This window comes from Pezoporus flaviventris, unplaced genomic scaffold (assembly GCF_033815535.1).
Source record: "Pezoporus flaviventris isolate CSIRO_AGI_PZ_B2104156 unplaced genomic scaffold, CSIRO_AGI_Pfla_v1 ptg000025l, whole genome shotgun sequence".
In the NCBI taxonomy this organism is placed as follows: Eukaryota; Metazoa; Chordata; class Aves; order Psittaciformes; family Psittacidae; genus Pezoporus; species Pezoporus flaviventris.
Window position 1 is genome coordinate 27,344,739 of NW_026892573.1, and position 19,526 is coordinate 27,364,264.

At 38.0% G+C, this 19,526-nt stretch overlaps 1 protein-coding gene across 4 annotated transcripts in view; it reads left to right on the forward strand.

The window, feature by feature from the left end:
- Positions 1 to 19,526, forward strand: part of GRM5 (glutamate metabotropic receptor 5) — a 255,510-nt gene that overhangs the window by 113,571 nt on the left and 122,413 nt on the right. For all 4 annotated transcript variants that reach the window (XM_061457941.1, XM_061457940.1, XM_061457943.1 and 1 more), the window contains one exon: positions 8,661 to 8,910. In XM_061457941.1, coding sequence (XP_061313925.1) covers positions 8,661 to 8,910 — 250 coding nt within the window. The remainder of the gene's footprint in view (positions 1 to 8,660; positions 8,911 to 19,526) is intronic.

The window sequence follows — 19,526 nt, forward strand, 5'->3', positions numbered from 1 at the left end:
ATCCCCCTCAAAATCTTTTGACAAGCACTCCAGGGAAATGCATGGAACTGCCTTCCGGGTACTACTCTGAAAGGAGTGAGGTCTATCAGAAATCCATGAATAATTAGAGTTCAGATCAGGAGTCATGAAACCCACTCTTGTACCAAATGGACTTGCTGATATGAATGTGCATGATCAGCTGAAGAAGTGAAATTAAAGTGCTTTCTTTGGAGTAGTCATGTCATCGTCTACAATTTCTGTGGAAAATATTGGGTGTTATTATTAAAACAGATGTTAGATAGTGATTGTTGCTATAATAAGCACAATATAGTTATTGTTACAACTAAAATGCAAGTTTTTGTGAGGCAAAATTATAAGTTGTCATTCAGTCTGCTCAACATAAATGTAGCCCTCATTATTGCACTTATCTGATTCTCTCAAGCTATAATACATTTATTCTCACACCACCATTGTCAGGAAAATGTTTTTACCTCCATTTCATACACTAAGAAATAAAAGAGAAGAGAATGGCTTACCAGGAGACTCAAAAGATGAATTGAAGGCCTTCAGAATCTATCTAATCCCTGAATTATGTTTCTTTTTCCCTTGATGACTTCTTGTAGTGCTTAAATACAGCAGCAGAATAGGACATCAGGTGGATTTCAGAAAAGACCAGCTGCAATCCATAGCACAATTAAGAATTAATATTACATGAAGGTATGTTCCAGGTTGTGAATATACAGAAGTGAGATGTTGCTAATGTGTATTAATATAATATAATTAATAGCCTAAGCCAGAACTGGGACTTGGTCCAAACACCAGTGAAGAAGCCCCAGGTAGCTGCATTCCTTGGGGATTCACTACACCCACAATGAAGAGGTGGTTACTGGCTCATAGCCAGGCTTCTCCCTGCAGCCTTCTTTCTGACACAGTATTTGTCTCTGAAAGGAACAGCCTCCAGTCTAGTACTGGCAGTCTCATGTGTCCTCATTTCTATCTGAAAATCAAACGAAAAAATGAAAATGAAAGAAAAGTTAAGAAGATCCCTGGAGTCCACCAGGAGCTGTGCTTTCATTAACGATTTCATTTTGAAATGAAAGGATGAAATGACAGAGGAAATATCCGAGGGGACGGTCCTAGAGTTAGGTAGATTGAACGAGCTATTTTGCAAACAGAAAGTACAGAAAATTTTTAATCTAAGTCTGAAAACCAGGAGCAGCAGACAGAGATAGCAGCAGGTTCCTGAAAAAGCTGTCAAGCTTAAAAATCCTTTAACAGACATTAGCATCACAGAGGACTTCAAACACTGCTCAGTGGACAAGGCCACAAAGCCGCAGACACACCACTTAGCAGGATGGATCAAAGGAAGCATACAGAAAAGGCTGTTTCCAGACTGCTCCCTTTTCTCACATAGCAGCAGTGTTTAAATGAGACTTTCTTTTAAGTTATGAAGTGATCATTTAAAAATAAACAGAAGTGAGGTGCATTAAACTGTGAAAGTAGGTCATCATTTTCTTAAGAGGAATGCATTTATTATTCCAAAATAGCCAAGAGAAGATGAGAAAGAGAAGAGAAACTTTGGTATCAAAGTGATACTTCTGCACTCTCTCAGATGAGGAGATAATGAACAGATGTATTTAATTTAATTAAGTACAGTTATGTTTGGTGTATGTTGTGTCTTACTTCCCTAAAACAATGTAAACATTAGTTACTTAAACAAAGACCTTATGAATGAAACTGGTCTAAATACCTCTGTATGAAAACTTCTGGTTGGAAAATACTGAGTAACTGAAACTTAAAAACCTCACAGAAAAGAGCTTAATTAATTTCTTAATTAAACATGTTGAATTTATTTTTAAATGTCAAAACAGTTTAGTTCATTATTTTTGAAATGAAAATATTTTCCTAATTCAAAATGCATATCTTGGTTTTATTACATCAACCGAAGTAATATGAGGCTTATATGAAATGATGAAGTGGTCAGTATCGAAATTAAATGTTATAGGATCATCAAATTATTTCAATCAGACTAAATTGAATTTTAAGAGGATTAGAAGTGGTTTTTTTTTTTTCTTATTAGCTAATATTTTTGAGATTATGAAGATGTTTCTTGTCTTCACATGTAAATAACTGAAAATCTCAAAACTGTTCACAGAAAACAAAATGAGGCTTATACCCATGGCACTAATGCTTCCTTTTATTGACACATCTTGTAGCATCTTCATCTATCAAGTCACCATGAATACAGGCAGTTGGGTCTGTTTTATGGACACTTAGCAATAGATAAATGCTCTTCGAACAGCTTTCACTCTGAATAGAAAAAATAAACATCCAAAGAAATAGATATATTAGTTCTCCACAATCAGATAGATAGCTAAGTACCAAGTCCTAAATGCAGTTATCAGTTTTTTATGTCCCTTATCAGGCCTTAGCTGTTAGATCACGCCCTTTGAATCACTTTGAGACTGTCTATGCTTAAGGAAGGCAGGTACAGCAATTTTAAAGATAGAGTGGGTAGCATTCTTAATTACTGAGGGAATATTTGCCCTGTGTTGCTCCATTGCTGTTTTCTAGTTCTCTGATACCTCTCCAAGACCAGCTAACATTGCCTGGCTACTTTGCTTAAGAAGGTTTTGAAGAAACCTTCCATTGACATAATCACTTGCTTCTCCATGAGGAACAACATAAACCTTCTGAGCAATTCCTGCCAAAGAGCATAACCTCACAGCAAAACAACTCTGGTGTAAGACCTGATTGTATATAACAGGACATATTTTCATCAAGAGCTTTGCCAACGTGGTGGCATAACGTTCTGTGCCACAATTCTGCTGTAGCCCTATGAAAAAGCTTCAGAACTGCTGGTTTGATGTGCAGCTCCAAATGAGCCATGACACTGGAAATGCAACATGGTGTCATGCTGAGGAAAACCTAGGGAGACTTGTTCCGAGTTGTTCTTTCACCAGGGCAGAATTTGGCTACTTGTGTTCAGAATATTAGAGACTAGTTTACAAGAAAGAGTAGTATCCTTACAAAAGTGTGTGTGTACGTATATATATGTGTGTTTCCATTAAATTCAGACTTTCAAATTTACTGTCTTCTGAAGAACGAGCTCACAGGCCTTGAATTTGCTATCTAGCACTCCAGATAATTGAACAGCCCAGTCTCTGAACGTTTATTCAGGAAAAGATCTGGTTGGAGATGTTTAAGCGAAATATTATTTGAGGAACTATTCTCATTTAAGGTATTTTTTTTAATGGGCTGCTTTCAAAATGAGCTTTTAATTTTATTTTTTGCTGTTTTTAACATAATACTTAATTTAGACATTCAAATCCTATTTTAAAATAATTTAAATAAAACATTGTGATCAAATGAAAATAGTTTATAATAGGGTTTTTTATCACACAAACAACTCCAGAATTTCAGGCACATTTGATTTGATTTCATTTGGTTTGCACCCTTTAGAATGAAATAATGTTCTATTGTCTTGCTCTCTTTGCAGACAAAACTGTAACAGGGAGGCTGTGATTTTGATCATATCAATGGCACGCTGTTGCTGTAGGAGCTCAAAGGATTTGTTATTATGTCCCTATTCATACAGTCAAGCAGTTAAATATGGACAATATCTGTCAGTTGGTGCTATTGGTATTTTGCTATGATTAGTTTGAACTGCAACAAAGAAACCTCTAACGCTTCAATGCAGGAAACACCCCCGTATCCTTGACTTTCAGGAAGATCATCCTGGTAATCAACCAAAATGTTGCCTTACATAAATATCTTCTACTACTCCCACATGCATTTTAAAAATTATAGCTACTTAGATTTTTTTCAGGTATTTCTGGCAAAGTTCATCCTATTGATGTCAATGAAAGCTGGTAAAAAATGAAGCTATCTATTCCCCACATTGCCTGAGAAACATCTACTGAGAATTGTAACCTGACTTGGCTTCTTTTCTGTGGCTCAGATACACCATAGAATATTATCCTGTGTTTTGCTCTTCCTTGCCCATAAGTGATGGTAGCACTTCTACTTATATAAATATGCTTTGTGCTAGGTGGGATTATTACCAGCTAAAGTAACTTCTCTACCAGAGAATCTGTGGCTGCTTCATCCCAGGAAGTGTTCGAGACCAGGTTGGATGGGTCTTGGAGCAACCTGGTCTAGTGGAAAATGTCCCTACCTTTGGCAGGGAGTTGGAGCTGGATGATCTTAAAGGTTCCTTCCAGCCCAAACCATTCTGTGATTCTATGATTCTAAATGAATGACATAATACATTTCTGCAGTTTCACTTGAGTCTCCTTTTGCTTTGTGAATTTTTGCTGTGACCTGCCAGGAGCAATGTTACATCCTAAATATCTCCTAAAGACTAATTCTCATCTATGTTCACTGAAACTGCCTTATAAACCAAACCATTCCCTGATAATAATTTGCAAGTGCAGCTACAGCTAATGATAAAAAACCTCTTCTAATAAAAAATATGTGATGCTGCAAAAATCTCTGGACAGAAGAAAACAGAGTTCATTATTCTGTTTGGCTGTAGGGACTTTTAATCTCTTATTGATAACCTTTAATGTGATAAAGCAGATGTCAGTGTATTTTGTTTATTATTTTAAGATTAAAAGCCTTGTTAGTTTGCTGTGTAATATAGATAAGATCTTAACAGTTTATGGTTAGTTAGTTTAATTGGCTCAACCACTGGTCAGGAGGAGCAGCAGGAGTAGCCTGCAGTTTGCCTGACCCTTTTCCATTAGATTCAAGTATTTTTGTGTACTGTGCTATATTAAGCTTCATCTGGAAAAAAAGCACAATCTGTTCTTTTTAATCTTCCTAATAGTTTCTAATACTGATTCATGGGAAATGGAACCAACAGATCGTTGTAGTTAGACTGTAGGTGGGGATGCATATGCTTGAGTTTTGAACAAAATTCTAGATCCAAAGCAGGGATACATGTCTTTTACATGGTGATGCAATCAGATTTGGTTTTGCACATGAAAAGACATATACAAGTAAGTTTTGAACTAGGTTTAGGGCCAGATGTTCAGGTAGGCAACATGCAGGATTCAGGCTGGCATTTGCAAAGAATCCAGCTGCCAGTTTTTGCCATGAGTATAAGGTGTATTTACAGAAGCCTTCAACAGCAAGCAGCTCTGATTACCTTGTCGATAGACAAGGGGAGATGAACATCCAGTAAAAAACTGTGATACCTCCTACAGCAGAACCGGTCACAGTACAGGGATACCGTTTTCCAAATGCTGAAATGGGGAGGTCTGAAGGTGGAGGAGGAGCTGAGTAGAGATTGATCATACTTCAGCTGCACCTTGTGTTATTTGCTGAGTCTTTTCTGGAACTGGAACTAGCCAAGCAAAAATAAACCAATCCCTTCCTTCTGTTTAGTTTTTCCTTGGGAGTTTTCTTTAAATTTTAGAGGTGGAAAAAAATAGCTACTTGGATAAATTGCCAGGATGTGGGCAGCTTCCATCACAGGGGACTCACAGAAGACGTTGCTTTCATTCCGGCTTAGCAGTTCTGAATTAATTTTCACTTGGAAGTGAAACTACAAACTCCTTCTCAGAGTCAGGCTTCCTAAATCCCCACTTTGTCCATCCATGTGCACAAGCAGTAAAGTTCTTTTATCTTTCTCCTTGTGACATAGACCTAGCTGAAGTGTGGGAACTGTCGTGTCAATGGAAACTTGTTCCTGCTGTGGTAGCTTTGGGGGTACTACAATGGGTATGCCACAGTTCGAGAATCAAATGTCCATGAGGAGTCTAGTTCTGCACAGAAAGCATGGAGATGCTCTTCCATTGTGAACCTCACATCTCATCCTTAAGCAAACAATGTAATACAATTTACCCAGGTCCCCATTCTCATTCCCTTCAAACACATGCAGTTTTTTCACAGAAGTCATCCTAATATGTGGTGCAAAGGAGTTTAATAGAAAAGGTTTTCTTTTTCCATCAAGGAGTGTCCATTATCCCGACAGTATAGCTCAAATTAAATATACGTACCTCATTAAACCTCTTGCACAACAGGGGAATTCACTATGAATAATTAAGTAGAGTTTAATCAGCAACGATCATGACAAGAGCTCCACTGGTGTATTTGTGCGTGTCTTGAAGAAAAGCTGATTTCTGTTTTCATCAAATCTCCCTTGAGCTCATGCCATACAGCTATAGTTTTCCCCATTGGAGAACTCAGTCACTCTCAGATTTGGACTGCCAGGATGTTTTCATTCCAAATGTTGAGAACACCACACTTTACTAAGTAGCCTTGGTAGTTTAATATATTTCCCCTCATTTTGGATGACACACTGCTTTCTGTATGGTTTCACAAAATCTCCCTGTTTGACATATGATGAGACCATGGCATTTGTGCCTGAGCAGCCTTGATTTGACTTGAAAAGAATTAATGCGCTTTGTATTCAATGCAAGACCTACTGCTTTTCGGAGGTGTAATTAAACCTATTCTCAGCTTTATAGAAAACATCAGGGTAACAGTTTGTATACTTACAACATGCTCAAGAAAAGACTGCGGTATCTGGAACTTTGAAGAGATCCAGGTCTGTAAGTCAGTTACACCTGACCAGGAATTTATCATTGACAGCTTTTTGGCAGAAAATGAAGCCTTCAAAATTCCAGTATCTTTGAGATATATTGTGGGACAGCTTTACCTCAAATTTTCATTTTCTATGGCAAAATTTGATATGGTCTCTTTTTTTCCTTTTTGTTTTCTGTTATTTATTTTCTGTTAGGAAAAGTGAAACAGAACGTTTAATGCTGATCCAGATAGACCTAAATGACAAAAAAATTAAACAAAATAGTGTATTTCCTGTCAAACAGCTTACTTTAGGTGGCCTTTGGGAATGGTGGGAGTTACATGTGATTGACCCCCATTTTTCCTTCAGACTGACTTCTGAGGTTGCATCTTTCAAGAAGCACCACATTTTCAACCTCTAGCTGAACTGCTTCAGTGTCTCAATGGAATCACCTGATGCTTACATATTACAGGAAGCACAGTTTGCCCTAAGAGGGTGACACATAGGGAAGCACTGGGCTCCTGCTCTACAGCTCCCAGGTAGCAGTGCAACAACTGAATTTAAGAATCCTATGACATTTTGTCCAGGCACAATTTGCATAGTAATGGGTTTTCCATCAGGCCTAAGCACAGCAGAGAGGAAAATGAACATCATATTAGCTAAGGATTTCTCCATTCACATTGCCATTCTGGTTGGATGCCATTTGGAAATTTCAAGGTCTCAGTGATTCATTCCTAATCACAGAATAATGTGAAACAAAGACAATGGTGTTTCCTTTCTTCTGCTCCTTGTCTCTTTTGGCTATTCATATTGCAAGAGCATCAAGTTCAATACTGTTTTCATATTCATGTACAGTGCTAAGCATGATACAGACTTTAAACTCTAGCCTCAGAGCAACAGGAACAGCACCCCAGGTGGGCAATCTGAATACTTGATGGCTCCAAATGTCCAAGGTCACAAAAACAGATAACAGTCCAAATCCATTTTTTATATTCTCACTGCTTCACATGCATTTTCATTGTTGCTGTGCTTATATTCTTGTAACTATGTTGGTAAAAGTGTTTTCCTTATGGATCCTTCAATTTGTAAACTAACAGAAATAAGTGAAGGATCAGCAGTTCCCTGAAACATCATTACTTTAGCACTCTCAGTCTTATTAATTTACTGAGTGTGTTTCTATTACTATTACTGAGGGGTTAAGGCAATATTCTGGAGAAGGATTTCCTGCCTCAAAGGCCTCCTTCTTTAAATGAGACATGAAACAGATTTAGACAGCCAGATGGAGGAGCACAGGCAACCAGAAAAACTAGAGACATCCTGGTCAGGATGATTGTCAGTGGCATCAGTACACCCACAGTGACTTTTATGTAGGCCTGGCAATGAAGACATTTTCTATGGTGAGACACATTTAAGAACAATAATGTACCTATGTTAATATTTATTACCAGTTTATCCCATAAGAGAAGATTGAAAGAAAATCTGAAGTTTTGCCTGTTGGGTTGGTAGATATTTCATTAAAAAAAACACCAACAACCAACCAACCAAAATCCACACAGAAGTATTCTTAGCTCATTTGTGATCTTGTGATCCCTGTAATGCTAATCCTCAATTTTGCTGCTTATTCTCCAGAAGATTTTTCTTCAACTGAATAATTTTTATCTTTCAGTATAGTTAAAAACTTGTTGCTTTTCAGGTTGAATTATGAACAAAGTCATGTTGTTAGGAATCATTGTTTTATTTTGCTTATATTTAAAATATTACACCTAAAAATTCATTCTGAACGTACATTTTTAACTTTCCTGAAGTAAACCCCAAAGAACTTTTCCACATTCAGTCAAGAGAATCAGAAAAGATTGCAATTTATACATACATTGTTGTACACCTTGTGGACCAGATCCTTACAGGTATTGAGGTACCTAATGGTATTTGGTTTCAGCAGAGATGTAGGCAGAAGTGAGGTTTCCAAGACAATTTGTTGATCATGACTTGAAAATGTAATTGATAAAAATGTTAATGCTCTTTTGTTAAGATTGATACACTGATCACTGTGCAGATATGCTGCATATTCTTTAAAATATTTTCTGTTTCCAAAGCAAGAAAAGCTTCTTGAAATTTTAGTACATGCATATGTGTCTCTGTTTGTATCTAGGAAACTATGGTGAAAGTGGAATGGAAGCTTTCAAAGACATGGCAGCCAAGGAAGGCATCTGCATTGCGCATTCCTACAAGATCTATAGCAACGCTGGTGAGCAGAGCTTTGACAAGCTGCTACGAAAGCTTCGGAGCCATCTGCCCAAGGCAAGAGTGGTTGCCTGCTTCTGTGAAGGCATGACTGTGAGAGGTCTCTTAATGGCTATGAGGCGCCTGGGACTGGCCGGAGAGTTTTTGCTGCTGGGCAGGTGAGTAATGCCGTGCACTTATACCCAGCCTTTTCACTGAGCAGGGCAAAATACCATAAGAGCAGTCCAGTCAAGCATACGCAAAGCACATACTCATGGTAAAAGGACAGAAAGCTACGTCAGCCATGTCATAATGGTACATAATCTACAAAGACATGCACTATTCTCATGACATGCCAGGCAAACTCAAAGCTGCTTGGCCAGTCTTAATAGAATTGTATAAGGGAAAGATGACACACAAATGTTTGATCTGTATCATCTATTTTGAGTAAGTGTGCTAAGAATTGCTGATACGGCCTCTGGGTGCACCTGAAATAGATCTCCCCAAGACAAAGTTTGTTAAGCATCGTTTTTTCTTCCTGAGCCAATATGCTGACATGTGCATACTGTCCTAAAGGCAATACATAGGTAATTCTTTCTCTCAGATCAGTGATATCAGTAGTTCCTTCCATAACTGGCAATGAGAGAAAGAAAAACTGCCTCCGATGTGTTCACACAGCAGAAAAAGACCCTCGGCTAACAAAATCAAAGATACTGATGTAAACCTAATGGGATCTTTGTGTTTGCCATGTATTCAACAAGCGGACCTAAGAGAGATGAGAAAAAATGATGTTTTGACCACAAAATGGCTTTTACAAAGACCCTCCTTATGACCAGCTTTGGTGGAAATGCCTACTTGCCAGTGTTTTAGAGTAAAGCAGATCAAATGCCACCTCCACTCTCTCTAGCTAATGCTACAGGACCTTTGTTGTTTTCTTTTATCTTAAACACAAGAAATTGTCAAATCTCTGCAGTAGCACCCAAATTTAAAAGCACATAAGCATCATTTTCGAAAAATATGCTGGCCCTTAATTCCTCCAGACTCCAAATCACACGCAATTTTGTATGGAATTTGTTTATGTATAGCACTGCTAAATTTAGTCCTAGGAGATGCTTTTATAAATAAGGACTTCAGGGACTGATGATTGTGAATAAGAATGGAGCTATACAGCTTAGCTCTTCAAAAAAGAAAGGTCTAGAGGGAAGTGGATTTGCTTATTTTCAGTGAAAAATACCTGTTTCTAACTACAGCCAGAGCTGTCATGCCTAATTATAAGAAAGCTGTTATTCAGCATATGACTTCCATTCAGTAAATTGAAAGTGATATCCTCTCTCAAAAGTCTAAGCTGTAAACTGTTCCAAGTTAAAACAAAAATCCTTAATTATGTCAGACCAATTTATGTGTGTCCATGTCAGTACTAAACAATTTGTGAAAATAATGCACATGAACTGGAATAGGTGTTTTTTCTACACTTTTTATCCATTAGCAGAGATTTCAAGGTAACGGTTGAGAAATGGCTACTCAGATATAGGTTAACCTGTCCCCAGCCAGTAGCTATTGAGTACAGATGTAAACTAATTGCACTCATCGTCACCCAACCAGATCATTCATATGGCTGCACCAGACAGCTGAGAACAGCTGGAGTGATGTAGTGTCTCTACATACAGCTCTGCACTTTAGAGATCATAAGGATCTAGGAGCCTGCTATCTCCTTTCAATAGATTTAGTTCAGATTTGGCACTAAAACCAGCTATAAGCCAGAAATAAAACAACTAGTTTTGTCTACCGAGGACTTTTGTTTGGCTTTGAGTCACCCTTAGTCAGGAGAGCTGGTTGTTTTATGGCCCTGCAGTGCAGCAAGACTCATGCAGAATGTGGGATGTCATGGAGCAGTTATGTTCCACAAAAATGTAAATTCTTACAGGAAAATGTTGTCCTTCTGCCATGCGATAATCTCTGGGTTTCACAGCAGAGTAGAAAGAAAAGGAGGGAACCTGCAGAAAGACTTCTTGATGTAGATGGGACACATGTCAATATTGTCATTGTCCTTTGATGGCCTGAATTCCTGTAGGGATTTAAAGCTTTGTTTTCCAGACCTTTGATGTAGTATGTGTCCTCTTGGCTTCAGCTGTTTGGCTCTGTTGGCTACAAACATTTAACTGTTGGTTCAGAGCTAGGCTTGTTGGTGGGTTCTGTGGAGAACAGCCTAAGGCGCTGACCTGGGATGGATGTGACATCGACAAATCTAACTCTTACAAGCAGATTATGTTGGGGACTTTTTTGTGCATCACTTATGTAGGAGAAAAAGTCACTTACAGAGATTTTGAAAAGAATAGATGGTTCAGAGCACTCAAGGGGGAAAGAGCTACATCTGAAATAAAAGAAGGCTCATGCAACTAATTTCTCTTGTGAAGCTAAGCAAGAAAATGGACTAGGATAGGATTTCGGCTTTTATTCATGTTCTCATCCTGGAGTTGCTCTGGGCTGCCTATTCAACTGAGAAGGTTTAAAGCATCATTCCAAGTGTAGGGAGAGTGCCTGTTGCTGAAATGCAGTGGGCTAACACGGAAAACTTCATCTACTAACGAATACATATTTGCTACTCCACAAATGCATTTTGCTTCCTCCTTGTTCTGTAGAGAAAGGATTTTGTTTTATCTTCAAATGCGCAAAGAGAATTAATTCGCAAAGCCGCACAGTAGCTCTATGGGAAAACACAAGAAAGTAACATTTCCACTTCCTCTTAGTTTTTTTTGTTGGGTTTTTGTAGTTTTTTATTGGGTTGGTTGTTGTGGTTTTTTTTCCATTTCTGATAGTCTAACATTTCCAATCCTACATGGTGAAAAATTACAGAGGTTTTTGAAAGTTATGGGTTCATAGCACCTGTTTTACGCTCAGATAAACAGAAAATGGAGTGACCAAGGAGAGTGTGTATAAATAAATCTCCCTGTATAGCCCCAAGGGAAGAAGAAAATATATCCTTCAATAAACACTCCACTCTTGACGTACTATGTAGTCCTCAAATTGCATTGCCTGTCTGTGAGAGGTGAAAGATGGCAAGATGTTAGTGACTGTAGCATTTCGGAGTTCTTTGATTCCTGGAAAACATTTTAAATGCTCTACAAACACTTAACACACCTTGAAGTATTGGACTTAGCCTCAAATAAAAAGGTGAGTGTGCTGACATTCACGTATGAAAAATGAAGTTGTTATTTTAACCTAATGGTTATTCAACTTAATAGAGATATGGGTTTCTTCAGCTGTTCTTAACTGCTTCCATCATCCACAGGTTATATGCCAGGAGATACCATTATGGCTAAAATTTGTTAGAAAATAAATAATATGTTTGCATAGCAGAATAACTTTGGACCATATTTCAGAAGGAAACACAGAGTTTCAGTTGCTTACACAAAAACACTTTAGTTGTAGGAGATTTTCAGCTGTCCCTCATTTTATGTAATAGTCAGCCCCAATAGCTGAAATTTTCTTTCATGCTGTATGTATGTCTTCATCCTGTTCTTCTTAACTGATAGTTTCTGATGTTTGGATAAAACCTCTGTGATAACTCTCTCCAGTGATAATTTTATCAGGTGCTTTTCATCTACAAGTAGTCCAAAACATGTCTTGGAATGATTAAATATATTTGTGCCAGGTCACATGATTTTTTTATTATACAATAGAAACTATTAGGCACATACAACAGCTACTCTGTTTTGGAGTAGAAGAATGTTAGGATGCAAGCCTTGCATGCCTTTTACCTGCAAACAAAAGAACTTCCCCTCAGTTAGTTTATTTAACAGTATAAAAGTAATTATTGTACACACCTACAGAGCAGAAGATAGAAATTTTGCAAAGAATTTGTCACTCCAAATGGAAAACAGGAGGACTTTTCCTATTTTAAAGAGAGGAGAAGGCAAAGGAGAAAGGAAAGAAGAAGTATATAGAGATAAAATCATCAATATTTCCATCTTCCAAATGGCATTCCAGTGGCAGCATTGATATGCAAGGAATTACTTAGACTTCTAGACAGAAACGTTTTCTTAGATTCTAGTAGGGGCTCTGCTTTTCAGCTGTCCAGTTGGAGAAACATGTCCAAAATGTGCCAGTCTGATTCAATCTCCACATGGCTCTTAGATACTTATTCAGTCAAGGGTTTAGAGAAATGATATAAAATTGTGTCTTGGTTACGATACCTGCAGCAAAGGAATGGGAAATCTGGAGCTACAAGGCATCCCACAGAGTTTCTTTGAAGTGCAATCAGGACTTGATGAATGTGTCCTTAAATGTCCTTGGAAAGATTTAGAACCACATTTCACTCTGTTCTTTCTGCAAAAGACTGTGCCTCGGGATGTCTCAGATTGTGCCTCTGAGCAAGCCATCATGTGCAGGCCATATCCAGCTGAAGGTGGTTAAGGGGAAGACACCAGTTCTAACAGTGTGATGATCGCAAGTGATTTGAGTGAGGCTCTGCAGGAGGGCAAAAGACATAGTGAAACAGTGCCCACTCACCTCAGAATAGGGCATGTATTCTGTGACTTGAACAAATCATCTCTCCTAAGAAAAGAAACCAGCTTACTGCTGAAGAGGTGGATTGGAGGAAATTGTTATTGATTCTGAGTCCCACAGATATTGCAGCAAAAAGAGCTAAGTAGAGGGTGAGTAGTAGATATGAGGACATAGAATAAAATGTGAAGGACCATTAGTTCCAAGAAGTCTCCAGAGTAATTTGGCTGATAGGAAACTCAGCAATATATGAAGAAAATCTGGTTAGCAACCAAAAAGGGCAACTATTGCTGAAGGAAAATTAAAGATAGATGATCTGTGGGAAATGAGTTCTTTTCAATAATTTAAAAAGAGATCTTTCATGAGACTTGTAAAAGTGTCTGTTGGATGAAGAAAATCTCACTGCAGAGGATGTAATTTCCTTTCTGAAAGTAGGGAAAGCTGGGTTGTGTGTGTTAAAGTGCCTTTTTCTGTTTGTACAAGCACAACTGGTGAAGTTCTTGTAAAATAAATGAGGATATGAAATTTTGCAGAGCTGAAATATGCTCTAAATTCATTTTTGGTTATTTCTGCTGCTTCAGGGAAAAATTAATCAGCCAAAATTCTTCTATCTGGAATAGTTCTAACAGGATAACCTTGGACAAAAGTGTGGAAGCTAAATGTAATATAAGTGCAAAAATCTATTCTACAGGGACAAAATAGGTGAAAAAATACCTTCAGAGCACAGTCATGCAGGCCCAGCCTATATGAAAAGCCTGTTCTTTTCTTCTCCAATCCACAGTAGGTAGAAGCTTGCTGCAGCCTCACCTGAATGCAATTTCCACTAAGGAAACTGTCTCATTTATTTATATCTCGGTTCCCTTGTTCAGGCATCAATGTGTAGCACAAGGAAGCAGCTATCATATTATACCTAGCAATTAAATGCACTACAATTAGCAGCATTAAGTCAGAATCTTCATTGCTACCCAAAAGACAAAGAACTTAACAGTAAAACAAAGGTTTGCTTTTCTGGAGTTGTAAAAGAGGTTAGGGAAGTGAAAAGCTGTCTCCCCTCCTCTATCCAAACAGTATCTTTAGAGCTAAAGCAGACTAGAGGGTAAAGAATAACTTTTGAAAAGGAGCTTTGTGATCTCCATTTGCCTGGCGGTCTGGTAGCTCAGAGACCTACAAGGTGAGCAATAGCAACCCCCAGCTGTATCGTGATGCAGTGGAAGCAGTGGAGTGACTGGCCAAGGCTGTTTCTTAATCTTACAGTCTCTCTTTAAAATCTTTTGGGGTTTGTTTTTTTTTTTTGTATCCACCTGACCCGTTTCCCATAAGTATTGCATATTGCAGTCCAATTTCACAGTCACTTATATGGATGAAGTAGTGGGGAATGGGAGTTAGTTCTCAGCATGTTTGGAAGAATGTTCGTTTTGCTCTTGCAGGAATGCTGTATCTTTCCTGGGGTGTGTGTGGGTGTGACATGGTGTCAAGCATCAGAGAACTTCCCAGTGTGCATATTTGCAAGTGAGCACACTATCTGTTTATGTCAATAAGGGATAAAGATGTCTTTGAAAGGAAATCCAGGTCCTACACATCTGAAAACATAACATCAGAAAATAAACATGGTGGCATCAGGTCAGCTCAAAGGTCCACCAAATCAATGTTGTTTCTGGAAGTGGCCAACAGCAGATGATTGGGAAAAAGTGACACCAAGCCAGGATGGAGGGAACAAAGTTTGCCCAGAGCATTCTTAAATCTACAACTGATCTGCAGGTCAGCACTATCAGAATAGTTAGGGTTGGAAAGGATGTTAAGATCCTATAATTCATGAACCTCCTCTATCAAAGATGGTGTCTTTGCAAGAGAAGCCCTTGTGCAATGCACTTCTATGATAAAAAGGAAGAACTACAGACAGGGGTAGGTCATGAATGCAGAGCATAGTCCTAGGAGATAGGAGCTTTAATGTTAGTACTGGCACTATATTAATTAGTGATTTTGCATGTGTTACTACATTTATATGTTTTCAGTTTTTTTCTGTAACTGTCTTTCATGACTACTTCAAACAGTGAATAACTCAGGCCAGACACTGTATTTTACTATGTATCTGCGTTGCCATTTGGACTATGAGGCTCCAAGCTCTTTTGATTCTGAAAGTGCTACCGTAAAGCAACACTACTTCAGTGAGCTCAATAGGCAGTCTTGTTCAATAGGAAACAAATAATGAGTTGACATTGATAATGGATATATCCTTCTCATAATATGACAAATCATGACTGTGTCCAATTAAATTATTTACTCCCTGAGGGATATGATCTTTCTCTTGTAGGGCTGGCATTAACAACCAAATGAAGGTAGCTTCAGCAGTCAATACACCTGAGTAGAACTGTACCTTAGCACTGCAGGAAATGTCAGTGCCTAGGAAAACACAACTCAAGCCTATCACTTCAACACTGCAACTTCATCTCTATCTAATTCATGTTTGAGCCACATTTGGATGGATCTGCTTCAAATCTTTTAAAGATAAAAATTCCACAGCCTCCCCAGGCAACTGTTTTCTATGCTTAAGTACTCCTTACACTCTTCCTAATGTCTAACTTACCTTTATAAAGGGTTTTTAAGCCCATTACTTCTTGTCCTGTTCATGTGAACAAGACAAGCAGTTTTAAGACTGCCTTTCTAAGACTACTATTTATATATTTGAAGACTTATGCTTACCCTCAATCTGCTTTGACAACTTTCGGTATGAAAGGAAAACATGTTTTACATTTTGAAATGACATGAGATTTCTATTCTACCAGTGGAAATAAGACTTGGGGAAAAGCACAGAAAAAGAGGTGGCAAAGAATCCTGAAGCATTATATAGAATTTATTTTCATTGCAAAAGGACAAATCCATGAGATGATCTACACAGTTAAAAAACAGATAGTGAGACAATTTCAAAGACAGCTCTACATTGCCAACAGATCCATACTTGCAGTTCTGCATAAAATCAAGTCACTGGCACTACTGGGAAATTGCATCCATTTGTGGGTGCATCTCTGAAGAAATATAAGCTTCTAATTTTACTTTTGACTTCAAAGCTCTACTCTATCCTACAGCTTATCAAAACACAGAATGGGAGAAATCTGTGTGTGGCTCACTTAAGATTGTTCTCTTCAAAACGTCTTCTGAGAGTGATAGGCTACACCTACAGAGAATTTCCGGAGGTGAGCCTATTTTGAGGATGAAAGACACTCTTTCATGGGTAAGAAAAGAAATTAAAAATACTCTTGGAACAAAGAGAACGTATTTAAGCTTGAGAAGAGAGAATGCAAGAAGTGAAAAGAAATTAAGAACTTAAATTCCAGCAGTGTCATTCCAACATTCTGTGTAGGCTACATGATAAAAAGAAACTATTTAAAACATTAAAACTAAGACTGAAAGTGTGATCTGGTGTATATTCCTAGAAAGATTTAAAAGTGGTCAGAACAGGATGAAAGTTTGTATTAACGTGAGAATTTTTGATCTTTACAACAGGTATAGACTTTTGGTTAATGAAGTTAACAGAAGCTAAAATGATATCTCCATTAAATGCTTGGCATATGTTTGTCAGAAAAAAAAAAACCAAAAAAACATACCTATTTCTGTTCCTTTAAAATTAACATGGTGACAAATAGACATTTGCTGGAAGATACTGATTAGAGGGTAAAAGCTGTTTCCTTCCTACTATCTTTCTCTGTAGTATGTTGGTGTGTTATTTCCCATTTCTTTTCTTTTTATGATTTATCTGCATCGTTCCCAGAATCTGCACCTAGGATCAGTGACTCACTGCGCGCACACAAACCACACACTTGTGCCTGGATACAGAGAAGGTATTTATGAAAGAGGAAGATCCAGGGGTTTGTAGCTCCATGTTACCATTTCCCAATGACAACCATCTGTTCCAGATCACGTGGTCCAGGAACAGTCTCCTCTTTCAGCAAATCTGCCATCAGTTCTGTTTGCGTCTTACTTAAGGAAGTTCTTTGTGTAGATAGTGGGAGAAAAGTGTGTGGTAGATAAAGGGAAATAAATAGGGGACCACTAGGACAGTATTCATTCCCTTGTCCCAGCTTTGTGGCTATTGTTATATGCGCTCCATTTTTCTGTTGGAGAAGGAAAATGGGAATCAAAAAAGCAGGGAGATGCTTTCTCTAACTCCACATTTGAGGTGATTTAGTTGTACTTAAACCACCCCAAATATATGAACATAAAAACGTTACCCATACATCAGAGATTTATACCAAGGAACCCATCACACTGACACTGCTGAGTGATTATGGAAGAATATTGGAGTAATGAAAACTTCTCATTTGTAAACTTGTGGTGTAATTCATTTTTCTATCACTCTATTATTATGCCGAAGTAGCACACAGAATAGTGCATTTCCCACTCACTATGGCTGAATTGATAGTTTCTAGTGAAGCTGTTATGTCTCCAGAGGTTAAGGCTGAAGGCGACTGACAACGTGGATGAAATACCAAAAGTCTCTAAACACTGTGGTGGAATTTAGTACACTACTGCCTTGAAAAGACATTATAAATCTTGGCAAGAATATTCTGCTTTCAGGAAGAGCAGATAAAAAAGCCATGGACTCTTTCAAGGAATGGGGCCCAAGCTGATTTCTGTTGATCTTTTTCCTATTAATTGGAAAGACAAAATGGGACAGAATGTAATAACAGAATGGGTCAAATGAGGAGTACTTTAATTAGAAATGCAAAGTTAATAAACTAAAATCTATATTTAATAAAGGGTCATATTCTTCAACCTTTATTCATGCTGGTTAGTAGCAAGAAAGGAAGTGGAGACTGGCTGAATCATAATGGGTAAGTTATCTTATCCTGGAAAAACGTATAGATATAAAGCACGGTGATTTAATACATTTTAACTAGCATGCTGTTACACATTCTTTGTCTTTAAGAGCTGATATATACAAATCAATGTTAATCTGGGATGCTGACCCTTTTTAACCATGATTGCTGAACTGATTTTTAATATAGTTCTACCAATGAACACCAAAAGGAAAACTATTCCTCATACCCTAGCAGTTAGAAAAGCAAAAGTTAAATATGTTCCTGTTTGAACCATTTTCCAAACTCTGCATGTGTTCAGAGGTTTCAGGGTTTGGCTAAATCAGTTCACTTTTCATAGCCAAATGTGCATCACCCAGAGGTTTTGTCTGAGTGACAAAAAAAGATGCACATTAACCATCCATAACCTGATTTTACCTGAGCGTTTCTGACGTGATGAAAATTATACTGTAGTGTATTGTCAGCTCAGCAATATCTTGAGAAGGATGACTGTCACAAAATGCAGGGCTTGACATTAGCTGTACACTTAATAGAGATTTTGCAGGTGGTTAAGCAGAAGTAACACACTAAAATGTGGCATTTGATAACTTGCTCTGACCACCGATATTTATGCAAACATGTAGAAACTCCTGCATAGAGGTGTGTTGTGGTTTAGTGAATGTCCAGAAACCAAAACCCTAACTGCAGGTTGTTTGTCTGGTTTGTTCAATGGCTGATTACTTGAAATCACCTTATAAAAGAAGAAAATAACGAAAACAGAGTTGCTTTTTCTCTTTCAAGACAAAAATCAAAGGCAAAATTACTTCCGAAGCTGTCATCTCACAGATGAAACATTTGAGAAGGTTTATGTATCTTTTACTATAAGATCTTTAACTGATCTTATGTAGCAATAATAAGAAAATAGATAGCTTAATTACTTATGCAGCAATTGCTCTGTCAGAAATCTAATTACTTCTTCCTGCTCCATAAGTTCTTGTCATGGGGGATCTCCCAGTACAAGGGCTTGGGTGAAGGTAATTAGTGTTTTCTAATCATCTCCCCCCATTATTTTACACTACATTGAACTTAATATGCCAATTTCAGCTACTGGCAGCCAGGAGCCCTGTGACAGTTTGCTATTTCATTTTGGTTGTGCTCTTGTAGCCAGAAGACTAAATGATTCATACTCCACGAAGCATTAACTCCTCAGTTGAAACCAGTTGGAAACAATAGGGCCAAAGCAGCACCCTGGGAACAACAGCAGTAATAAACGGCAGCAGGTATCACAGAGCCTGCATTTCATTCAGCCACAATACTTCAGCTGGGAGGTACAGAAAGGAATACTCCCAGGAATGCAGTCAAGGTGCTTCCAATCAACCAGTTGAAACCACACATCTTTCTTCTGAGCTCTCTTGTGAAGTGCCCAGGAGTCTGTTTAAGGTTAGGATATAGATCCCAGGCAGGGAAATAATCATGTTTTTTTCTGAGACCTTCCCTAT